Source organism: Ammospiza nelsoni, chromosome 22 (genome assembly GCF_027579445.1).
Source record: "Ammospiza nelsoni isolate bAmmNel1 chromosome 22, bAmmNel1.pri, whole genome shotgun sequence".
Classification (NCBI taxonomy): Eukaryota; Metazoa; Chordata; class Aves; order Passeriformes; family Passerellidae; genus Ammospiza; species Ammospiza nelsoni.
In genome coordinates, this window is record NC_080654.1 from 5,534,341 (window position 1) to 5,546,477 (window position 12,137).

The 12,137-nt window shown below is 47.0% G+C and overlaps 1 protein-coding gene across 3 annotated transcripts in view; it reads left to right on the forward strand.

The window, feature by feature from the left end:
- EIF4G3 (eukaryotic translation initiation factor 4 gamma 3) overlaps positions 1-12,137 on the forward strand; it is a 146,023-nt gene that overhangs the window by 84,161 nt on the left and 49,725 nt on the right. For 2 of the 3 annotated variants that reach the window (XM_059487646.1, XM_059487647.1), the window contains exons 8-10: positions 2,855-2,955; positions 5,562-5,684; positions 11,083-11,179. In XM_059487646.1, coding sequence (XP_059343629.1) covers positions 2,855-2,955; positions 5,562-5,684; positions 11,083-11,179 — 321 coding nt within the window. Of the gene's footprint in view, positions 1-2,854; positions 2,956-5,561; positions 5,685-11,079; positions 11,180-12,137 lie in introns of all 3 variants that reach the window. The other variant, XM_059487645.1, reaches the window with a different exon arrangement.

Sequence of the window (12,137 nt, forward strand, 5' to 3'; positions counted from 1 at the left end):
TGGGAATTCTCTGTTGGAATTTTGGAGCCTTGGAGTGACTGATTCCCTTCAGGCTGCCCAGTAACAGCCCTGCTCCCTTGGCAGAATTGCAGTTTGCTCTTCACACACAGAGATCCCTTTGGAGGGAGAGAAAAACCCAGTAGCATCATTCAGAAAGGTCTCTTATATTTCCTCTTTTCCTTCTCTTATTTATCTGATCTCTGTGGAACTCATGGGAATTATTGAAAGGTTGTCATGAAGCCCTTGAACCTGGTAATGCAATTTCAGAATAGGAGAGAGGGTAATTACAGGGCAGCTACTTCCTGGTGGTTGATCCTAGAGAAAAGAGAAGAAATATTGTCATGCTTCTTCAAATCTGATCCACTAGATGAGGAAATTGCCCAGTATTCCTCATTTTTTGTCCTGTTACAGGTCTGCTTTCTTACTTCCTGCTTGCTTGGTGCCATTTATCTGTCTTCACTCCTGTAATTAGGACAAGGTTCATTTCCAGCTCCTTTCCTCTCCTGGAAGCACCTGGGTTTTTGCAGAAAATCTTGGAATCTTTCAGTCCCAGCTTTAGGTTGCTGCAGTTTGGAGCATCAGTGGGTGAAGCCAGAGCTCTCTGTCCTGCAGAGTTTTCCAGGCAGGGAAGGTTTCACCAGGGATTTCCCTGCACTTTCCCACCTTTCCCTGCTGTCACTCCCTTGCTGTGTTTGGGACTGGGAATGCTCAGGTGCTGCCAGGTTTGGGGAGCAGCTAAATCTGCATTCCAGGCATGGATAATGCTGCTGGCAGTGCCCTGTGCCTCAAGCACAGGACTTGTAGCCAGTGTGGCTGCTGGACATCAAAATCATTGCATCTGGCAAGACCTAAAGAAGGTGGTCAGGGAAAATAGAGTGGAAGGCAAAACTTGTGAAAATGGACAGTGCAATTTTATAACTCAGTTTTGCATTCTCTGATGTCAGGGAGTTTTTGTACAAAACAGGGAAAGACCTTGAAGTGATCAGTGGGTAGGAGAGAGAATAAAAGTTGGGTGCTGAAGAAGTGGAAGGGATCAAAGGCAGAGAGCAGAGCAGAGAGTGTGGCCCTGGCAAATGCATTTGGCTTGTCATAGAAGCTGTTTCTTCCCTGAAGATACTTTTTTCAGGATTTAGGTTTTAAAAATGCATTTCATAAAGGGAGAGTCATTCCCTGAGTTCTGCTGGAGCTGCCTCTCCAGCAGGGATCACATTGCAGGTGATGTGGTTGGATCTGGTTTCTAGGAGGTGCCAGTGAGGGGAATTCACACCTTGCAGGATCCCAGGCTCCTCCTGTTCCCTCACCTTGGCCAGGCTCTGCTTGGACACCTGCTCATCAGCAGGGTTCACAGAATCACCAAATCCCAGGATGGTTTGGCTTGGAAGGACCTTAAATACCATCCAGTGCCACCCCCTGCCATGGCAGGGACAGTTTCCACAGCTTCCACTATCCCAGGCTGCTCCCAGCCCTGCCCAGCTTGGCCTTGGACATATCCACGGATCCAGGGGCTGCCACAGCTGCTGGGCAGTAATTGCTGATTCTCAGCCTGCAGAGATGCAGATAGAGACTTTGAGGCCAGATCTGAAGTGGCTCTGCTGACCCTAGCATTCAAAATGAGAATTTCCCCATTTCTTGAGTGACTCAGCCCAGCCAGGAGTGTCACTTTGAGCTCTTTGATGCCAACTCTTGCACAAGAAGAGTTCCCTCTCTGAGGATGCAGACAGGGAGTCTGCTCTGAGCTGGGCTTTCCAGCTCTCAGCAGCAGGAATGCATCCTTGGAGCTGCAAATCAGGCTGTGCTGGGCTGGTTTCATTTGCTTTCTTGGATTTCACCCTTTGCCTGAAATCCAGCGACCTCCTGGTTGGGTTACAGGCACAATCCAGATTTTCATGCCCAGTTAGAGGTTAGTTCAGCTGAAGAATAGATGAGATTGTGCCAGAGGCAAGTGCAAGCCCTCAGTTCATCCAGCATCCATGCCTGGAAGGGAGAACACCCAGCAGCACCTTACACATTCCCCTGACACCTGATCCATGGGCAGGAGGCAGCTCTGCTCTGCCACCCTCATCTCTGGTGTGGTCTTAAAGCACTTGGTTATTCACTGAGCCACTCTCATTCCACTGAGAAAACCATAATGAGCCATCACTGGCTGCTAGGAATGTGACCAGTGGTGTAATTCTGCACTCATCACCGTGGTCGTGCTTTTTGTGTGTTGCAGCATGAGAGGAACATTGCTCTTAATTAAATTTTCTGGTTGTGCTTCCAAATAGGTTGCAGTTGACCTCACAAGTTGTTTGTATTGGTTAGACAGAATTTCTCTACAAAGGCAGAAAACCCCCGATAAACCAGCAGCAAATCCAGCAGAAAACCTTCCTGTTTGTCAGGCAGAGGAGCCCAGGGATGCTCTTGCAGTGCCTCTGTGGTGTCCACAGCCTGTCAGACATAGCTCAGAATAACAAAGCTACTCTCCACACCCAGCTAAAGCATTTACTGGTCCCAGTATAGGCAATAGAAAAGACACCATTGGCACCATAGAGGGAAAGATGAAATAATAATGAAAACTAAGCTACAAACAGCAAAGATCAACCCTTGTACCTTTTGCATCATGGTCTGGCAAGAAAAACCAAGCAAAATGAATTTAAGTTTGCCATCCCAAAACCCAATGATGTACATGGCCAATTTGGGGTCATGGAAATCAAATAAGAAATGGTGCCTGAACCTCTTGTCTTGATGCAGCATCAGCTTCTGTTCAGTGGCTGTGGAGCTGCGATGCTGGAAGTTGTGCCCAGCTGCACCTCTGGCGTTGGTTGTGTGTCCTGAGCTGACCTTGTCCCTCTGGTTTGTGTCCTTGGTGCCCCAGGAACACCCTTCTACCCCAGCCAGCCCGTGTACCAGTCTGCACCCATCATTGTGCCTACGCAGCAGCAGCAGCCGCCGCCTGCCAAGAGAGAGAAGAAAACGGTGAGTGAGGGACCCTGTCCTGGGGGGAGCTGCAAGGACATGAAAAATGTTCTTTATCTTCACTGGAGGCCCTGGCACAGGGTGCCCAGAGCAGCAGGGGCTGCCCCTGGATCCCTGGCAGTGCCCAAGGCCAGGCTGGATGGGGCTTGGAGCAGCCTGGCACAGTGGGAGGTGTCCTGCCCATGCTCTAAGATGAACTTTAAGGTCTCTCCCACCCCAAACCAATTTGTCATTCCCAAAGAGATGAAGTGTAATTAAACATTGCACAGTGCTGGTTTCCATTTTTCCATGGGCACTGTCCACTCTGATTTGTGGCATCTCAGCCATTTGAAAAGAAAAATAATTTTGCTGGTTTTCAATAAACAGGAACAAAAGCAGCATGGTCTGCCCAAGCCTGGAATCCTGTGCTGCTGCTTAGAGGGGTTCACTCATTCCCACCTGTCTCCCACCAAAAAACCAGGTGGGAATGAGTGAACTCAGCAGTTTGGGAGAATATTAAGAATTAGTTCAAAGTGACAAATCAGAAATTATTGAATATTAGGCCTTGAAAAAGTGGAAAACCAGGAGGTTGTGGATGTATTTGCAGGCTTGAAAGAGCCTGACCATATTATCAAAGTGGATATGGGTTTGGAGAGCACATTCCCTCTCTTTCTAGTTCAAGGGGGGAATTTGAGAGAGGCAGATGAATGGAATTTAAACCCATCTACAGGTGGGGAACAGTGGAAGTGTGTGGGGTGAATGTGAGGTTGAACCAGGAAAATATGATGTGGGCTTGAACTTGTGAATGAATCGTTTGTAAAGGACTGAAAAGGAAATTACAGCAGTGTTTGTGTGAGAGTGTTTTGGAAACATTAAAAGAACAGTTTCCTGGGGGTAGAAAAGAATAAAAGGACTTAGACATGTCTCAAAATGCAGAATATTTTCATCTCTGGAGTTTTGAGGGTGATCTGGGGTGACACTTGATTTGGGAGACCGGAAGAACTGAACAATGTGTGAGCTGTGCCTGCAGGAAAGGCCTTTTTGGTGGCTGCTCTCAGCAGCTTTTTTGTCACCTCTTCAGTCCCCAGGAGTCTCTTTTCAGCATCCCAAACACGACATGCCCAGATCCCCGATGCCATTGAAATGCAGAGCTGATCAGACACGCTCAGCTGGGATTAAGGCAGTTCCATGCCAGCCAAGCTGAGTTCTTTGAGGCAGAAAAGGCATTTTAAATGCCCAAGATGCTTCTCTCTGAATGTGCTGTTTCAGTTTGGTAATTGGTGTTGCAACTGGAGAAATGAGAAAAATTAAATGCATTAATGTGCACATGCCCACATCCACCATGAGTTGAGTATTTGAGTACTACAAATTTCCCTTGCAGGCAGGGAAATCTTGTTTTTAATGCCATTGACTGTGTCAAGCAGAGGAGAGGGCCAACTCTCAGGTTGTTACTGTAGTTAATGAAATATTTTAGCAAAAAAATATATTTTTGCTAAAATATTTCATTTATCCTTGTTTTATCAAAAATAAGACAAACCCAGACTGAGCACCCTGAGTACAGTGTGTGTGTGTGTGTGCTCACAAACAGAGTGAAGCCACCATCCCACCAAACTGAGTTTGACAAATCACAAAGCCTTTCTGCAGTTCCAGTTTTATATCCCAGAATCCCAGAAGGGCTTGGAAGGTCCTGCAGGACCATTCCCACCCCTGCCATGGCACAATTTATTACAGGGTGGTTTCCAGCAGAACCCCTGCCCTGGATGGTGTCTCTTGGTTTGCTTGGAGTTGTTTGCTTGGATTTCTGCATGGAATTAATCTCAAGTTCAGCCAAGAGCTTTGGAGAAGGTGGGCAGATACACAGAGCTCTGTCTTTAGGGTTTTCAGATTCTACTGGAGATGAAAAGCATTTCACATTATCCCAGACATGCTGGCTCTTCCCCCTGCTCAGGGACATGGATTGGCTCAAGTGTCAGTTGAGGATTCACTATGTGTTCTGGAGTGGTTTATTTTGGAAAATATTTTTTTCTTCCCATTTTGGTGCTGTGAAGAGACTCAAAAATCCCAGTTTTTTCCTAAATGCTGCAGAGTTCTAAGGATTTGAGTTTGTTCTTTCAGTTTCCCTTTCCTCCACTCAGTATTTTTATTTGATTCTCTCTGTTTTGGTGGAACTGGGAACTGATTTGCTTTCCCCCTTTCCCAGAAGCTGGGCTGGCAAGGTCAGGGAGTTTCCTGCAGGGTAAAAAACAGCCTTTTCTCCATTCCTGCCCTTTCCACTGCTGGGCAAGCTTAGCTTGTACCTGAACTGTCTCCCACTTGTTCTCAGCTGCAGGAAACTCACGTTCCCCCTGTATTTTACATTACAGGGTGCACATATTTAGACTGAACTTGGTGTGGTTGATGATTCAATTAGATTTTGATTAAATTAGGTGTTGATGAAGGGATGACATGCCCTGCATTCCAAGCCATGGAAACAAGGCACATCCCAGTGCTGCTGCTGAGCACCAGCTCATCTCAGAGCAGCTCCTGCTGGCTGTGGTGGGAGATTTTGGTGTACACCAGGACAGCAGTAACAGAACACTTGTGGGAATTATTCCTTTGTTCTAATTGCAATTCTTTCAATCCTGCAGATCCGAATCCGGGATCCAAACCAGGGGGGCAAAGACATAACAGAAGAAATCATGTCTGGAGGGGGCAGCAGGAACCCCACGCCCCCCATCGTCAGACCCACCTCCACCCCAACTCCACCTCAGGTAAGGAAGGGCTCTGCTCCTCCCTGGGCCCTCTCCCTCACACCTGCAGCCTCACCTCTGACCATCCCAGAGACCTGCATGCTCCCAAATGATCAATATCCTTCAGCCATGATGTTTTCCCAAGTTTGATCATTGGAGCCCCAGTGCTGCTGTACTTTCCCCTCCCTGGTTTTCTATCAACAGTAGATTTTCAGTGTTAAAGGAGGAGCCAAAATATCTGTGGGAAAGGAGGTGTCTCTGTGAAGTCTTGTGCACCTGAGCAAAGTCCATGTCACACAGTGATTGATCACAGACCTTCAGTTGCTTCACTTTTCTTTCTGCCTCTGTGCAGCTGTTTTAGAGTCACCAGAAGATCTGGAGCTCAGGAGTTTTCTCACAGAACTGTAATAAGTTATCACACAAATGTTCTCTGGGTGTTCAGACTTAACAATGCATTTTGCTAATGAGAGAAAAATGATAAATAATTTTTTATAATTATAAGGACAAAAAATTAATTTATTATTAATAATAAATATAATTATAAAAATCTTATCATTATAAATATAAAAAATACTCCTAATCATTTTCTGTAGGTCTTAAATCCCTTCTTGTCATGCACCTTTGAGTCTGACCCCTTTAAGTCCCTGGTTAGAGATCAGAAAGGTTCTCCAGCTGAAGGCTGGGCTGTGGAGCAGAGCTGGTGCTGGGATGTGATTTCTTCTTCTTCCACCTTCTTCCCTGTTTGATGTCACCAGCTTTTGGCAGGTTTTAAGGTGAAACAGCTTTTCCTGAGCTCAAACCTTCCTTTCCTCTCTGTGTGGGAGTAGATTTTCTGCTGAAAGTCCTGTGCAGGAGCTCAGGAGCACTGAGAGCACTGCTTGTGCTGGAGTGAGATCTGGGGATTGCAGGGAGATGTAACTGAGGTGAAGTGAGAGAGATCCCTGGAGATCCCTCCCTGGGACCAGCAGGGTTTCATCTTTCCCAGCTGAGCCCAATCCTTGTGTCCCTGAAGGCACCACCTTGTGCTTTGTCACTGGTTTTCTCCTCTGGTCCCCATCCAGGACAAGCAGCAGCAAGGCACCAGGTAAACTTCTTTCCATCAGAGATGCCAAACCTGGGAACCTTGGTGAGATCATCTCCCCATTTCTTCTTCCTACCCATCCTTCCCCATTGGAAGTGGGAAGAGCTGGAACCAGCCAGGATTTCCTGTGGTATTCCTGCACAGTGCAGTGAATCCAGGCACTTACCTGATCATTCCTACATTCTGAAATCTATTTTAAGGCACTACAATTGAGTCAAACAGAAGGAAATAAATGTATTTCAAGAGGAGGTTACTAGGCCTGAATTGTGATCAGCTGCAATTTAGATGCAGAGCACAGCAGTGATGTCCAATCATCTCCTCCAAGGTATGCAAATATTCCATTGTTTAATATCCAGCCTTCTTTTTGATGAGGTGCTTAGAACCACTTTTGGTAATCACAGAAGAGCTCTGAAATTGGGCTCACCAGAATAAGTTCATTAGTGTAACATAACTGAAAATTTAAGCCCACTTAAGCCAGGAAATTCAACATTATTGTCCCAACAGCTTCTCTAAATCAAGTCTTGGGAGCATATTTAATATCTTGGGTGAAATTAAATAGTGCCTTAATAACTGCACAGAATTGCACTGGTGGGGGTGGGACTGTTCTGAACAGGCTCCAGTCAGTAAATTCTCAATATTCAGCCATAACTTCTGAGATGCTCCTGACTTGGGGCAGCTCTTGGACGATGCAGGGGGAGCAGAGCTGCTGTTGTTTGTTCTACCCCCTGGAAAAAACCCTGCTCACCCCAAACAGTGCTGACCCCCTGAACCAAACCCTGCTCACCCCAAACCCTGCTGAACCCAAACCCTGCTGAACCCAAACCCTGCTCACTCCCCTGGACCAAACCCTGCTCACCCCAAACCCCACTGAACCCAAACCCTGCAGACCCCCTAAACCAAACCCTGCTCACCCCAAACCTTGCTCACGCCAAACCCTGCTTGCTCAGCTCCCTGGACAAAACCCTGCTCACCCCAAACCCTGCTCATCCCAAGCCCTGCTCACTCCCTGAATCAAACCCTGCTCACCCCAAACCCTGCTCACCCCTGAACCCAAACCTTGCTCACTCCAAACCTTGCTCACCCCAAATCCTGCTCACTCCCCTGAACCAAACCCTGGTCACCCCAAACCCTGCTCACCCCCTAAACCAAACCCTGCACACCCCAAACCCTGCTCACCCCCTAAATCAAACCCTGCTCACCCCAAACCCTGCTGACCCCTGGATCAAACCCTGCTCACCCCAAACCCTACTCACCCCAAACCCTGCTGACCCTCTGGACCAAAGCCTGCTCACCCCAAACCCTGCTCATCCCAAACCCTGCTCACCCCCTGGATCAAACCCTGCTCACCCCAAACCCAGCTCACCCCAAACTCTGCTGACCCCCTAAACCAAACCCTGCTCACCCCAAACCCCGCTGACCTCCCTGGACCAAACCCTGCTCACCTCAAATCCTCCTCACCCCAAACCCCGCTGAACCTAAACCCTGCACATCCCCTGGATCAAACCCTGCTCATCCCAAATCCTGCTCATCCCCTGGACCAAACCCAGCTCACCCCAAACCTTGCTCACCCCAAACCCTGCTTGCTCAGCCCCCTGGATCAAACCCTGCTCACCCCAAACCCTGCTGACCCCTGAACCCAAACCTTGCTCACCCCAAATCCTACTCTCTCCTCTGGACCAAACCCTGCTCACCAGGGTGCTCATGGAGATTTCACTGCTTGAGCATTAAAAATGTGAATGTGCAGCCTCAGGGCTTGACAAGGCAGCATCAAAGTGACTCCCACTTTGAGAGATTTTTAGAATTATAGCAAATTCTAATAAAACCTCTTTCTCTGAATCTGCTATCTCATTATTTAAATGGCAGAAACACAGAGGAAGAAACATCCTCAGGAAGTGCTGGAGACCACTCCCTGTCCCAAATTCTGCATTTGAAAAAGAAACCGTTTTATAATAGTAATAGTTTCCAAATTTTTTTCTTTAGATTGGAATTACTCTATTAACAGACTCAAATAAACCAAAACTTAGCTAACACAAGCCCAAAGCACCCTCTTCTCTCAGTAGATTAAGTGCTAAACATCAAAAAATTGTTGGAACTGTGGTTAACATCAGAAAGTCACTGGAATTGTGCAGAAGATGAGCATTGCCAGGATGAGCTGCGTGGTTTGAGCCATTCCTGTACCTTTTACTCAGCAGCACTGACCAAAAATTGCTTTAGGTGGAGTTTCCCAGTGCCTCTGCAGTGTGTTTTAATTGCTTTTGAGCAAGTGAAGAGCTTTAAAGCTCCTGCAAGAGAAGCTGGAGGTACATGGAGATATGATTTATCCATTTCTAGCCAGACACTGTTTTCACTCTGGTTTTTGCTGGGAAGAGAAAGACAACCCAGGGCCAGAATCTGGTTATGGTATTGCCTCAGCATTGGCTTCCACAGGAGATCACTTTTTAAAGAGTCACTGCTCTTATTTCCCTGGCCAAACTCTTCCAAGCCTCAGTGAGTTTGACAGTGAGTTTGCTCACTGTCCAGGGGTAAAATAACCCAGAGCAACCCTTGGAGCATCATAAATCAGGGGAGCAATTTTCAGTGGGATTTTTTGCATAAAAACTCTCTAAATGCTCCATTTTGCAGCTGCAAGGCTCAGTGCATAAGGACCATTTATTCATTTGTAATATCATTCCTACAAAAGAAATGTTTTCCACATTTCTTAAGGAAATACATTTCCTGACCCAAGAAATTTCTGGCCTCACAGGTTTCTTCTTCACTGCTCTGCTTAGGTTGGTTCTTATCACAGTTTCCTTTCTCCACACTGATCTCATCCATAAATTTTCTTATAAAAGGAAAGTTCTGATCACTGAGAGTGAGGGGAAAATGTTCTTGAAACCTTCTCTTTTGTAAAGCTGGGTTTTCTTTGACTTCTTCCCTTTGGCTGCAGGCTGGGCTGCAGTTGTTCATTCATTCATTCTCCAGTCAATCTGTCAGGCTCATTTCTGAAAGAGGAGCAATCCCAAAGAAAACTTCAACCCTTCACCCCCACTTAAATCTTCATTCTTATTTTTCCAGATGTGCTTTTTCCTGGTCTTCCTGAAATGGTGAAAAATATTGTCTTGGAGAGAATTCCCTCTTTATCCTGCACTGTTCAGATGCAATAGGCAAAAAGCTGGAGATGGGAGGAAAAAACAGAGTTCCAGGAAGAGAAGCAGGTTGCCAGAGCATTTCCTTTTATAAGGAAATAAGTTTTGCATGGATTTCTCAGAGCCTGTCTGCAATCAGGGGTGATTGAAAAGTCCTTTTCCTGTAGCTGCTCAGAGGAGTTCATGGATGTGGAGCTGGGTGAGAGCAGACAGCTGCAGGAAGCTGCCTGCCTTTCCACTTGGGATTAGGAAATTAAAATTTAGCCCCATTTTCTTCTGTGCCTGGTCCCCAGTGTGTATTGAAGGGGAATTTGTGACCTGTCTGTGGTCACTCCAGCAGCTGCCTCACCTTTCAGTCTGGGGCACTAACTTGGTCTTCTTAAATTCTGAGACTAAATACAAAGGATTTTAGCAAACTTTCTGGAGCACAAGTGAGTATTTGGTGGGAGACCACTGAAATATGTGTGTCTGCCACAGGCTGGAGCTCCTTCAGTTCTTTGCAGGCCTTTTGGATTTGTTCTTCCATACAGAAATCCCAGTCCATGTTCTTGGGGAATCTGCTCCTCCTGCTCTCCCTCAGATTTCTGCCCAGCTGGTTTTATTCTTCCCTTGCCCTGCAGATCTGCAGGTGCCACCCCCAGGCTGCTCATAGGGGGTGCTGGGGATGTTTTTCATCCAAGCACTGCCAGGCTGGGATGATTTTCCCCCTGGGATCAGGAGTGCTGTGTGTGCAGACACATCTGTGCACTGTTCATCCCACCCTGCACACATCAGCTCTGGTAAGTACACAGAGGAGCAAATCAATAGATCTGAATCTCTCAGGAGGTTGAAATGTGGATCAGTGGAGAAAGGAGTCAAGTCTCAGAGGTGAACTGAAGTCACAGAGGGATGCAGGAGCCCTGGTGTGTGTCCTACATGGGGGAGCTCCTGAGAGGTGTTGGGAGGGCAAAGCACATTGACATCAGTGCTGTGCTGTCCCTTCCTTGCTGTTCTTAACAGGGAGCATCTCCTTCCCCTTTTCCTGCTGCCTTTCCCTCCCTTTCCCATGAACTTTTTGGATTTATTATTGACCTGTGTACCTTTTCTCTGTCTTTTCTCTTTATTCTCCCCACCTTTGCTTTCTCCTCTCCATCCCCCCTGCCTCACCTGCCCCTTGCCTTTGCTGCCTGTTTTGTGTTCCCAGGCTCACGGTGCTGTCCCTGTCCCCCAGCAGGTGCCCAGCCAGGTCCCCGAGCCCGTTCCCACGGCATTGGCAGCCCTGGAGAGCTCCCACCCCTCCAGCAGCACTGCACCCCCTGCCTCCAAACAAGGTCAGTTCATGGAGATTTCCTCCCTCAATATTTTCAGTCATTTATTTTTTCCCCTCTTTTCTTGTTTTAGTTGGAATATTTTTGGCAGGGGGACCAGCAGGCAGCAGAAATAGGAGGGGAGGAACTTCTCTTCCTCCAGTGGAACATTTTAAGTGTGTTGCTAAGGCAATTAATTGGAATTTGCTAATGTGGAACTGGTTAAAAATAATTGTCTTCAATCTTCTGTGTCCTAAATGTTGTTTCAGAGCACACAGAAGGAAGAAACTCCTCTCACCCAAGTGCCATCCTCCAGAAGCCAGCGTGTTGTCAGGGTAACACTGTAGCCAGAGAGGCTTTGGATCATTTGGATAATTAGCCCCAGCAGTGGCACAGATCCAGAGGATCATATGGCTTCCCCAGAGCTGCCTGTGTGTCCAGTCCTGTAGGAATGGGCAACATTAACTAAGAAAAATCCCATTAGTGTGCCAAGTGCCTTATAAAGCCCACAGCAGATTTTGCTGACTTTGGTAAAAATGGCACAGATGGAAAGAGTTTCTGAAAATTCCGTTTCCTTGGACAAGGCTCTGAGGCACAGGATGGGATCCTTGGGGTCCCTGCACAGGGCCAAGAGTTGGACTCAGTGATCCTGATGGGTCCCTGCCAGCTCAGGATATCCCATAATATACATTGGAAGGGAGATTTTTTTAAAGCTGTTCAAGGAAATTGTCCCAGGAGGCAACAGAGCAGGGCCAGGCTGTTCCCACACTGGAATTTTTACTGCAGAGTACCCAGAGTATCATGGAATGCTGGGATTTTTATTTCAGGGCATCCAGAGTATCAAGGAGTCCTGGGATTTTTATTTCAGAGTATCATGGAGTGCTGGAATTTTTATTTTAAAGTATCATAGAGTGCTGGGATTTTTATTTCAGAGTATTATGGAGTGCTGGGATTTATATTTCAGAGTACCCAGAGTATCATG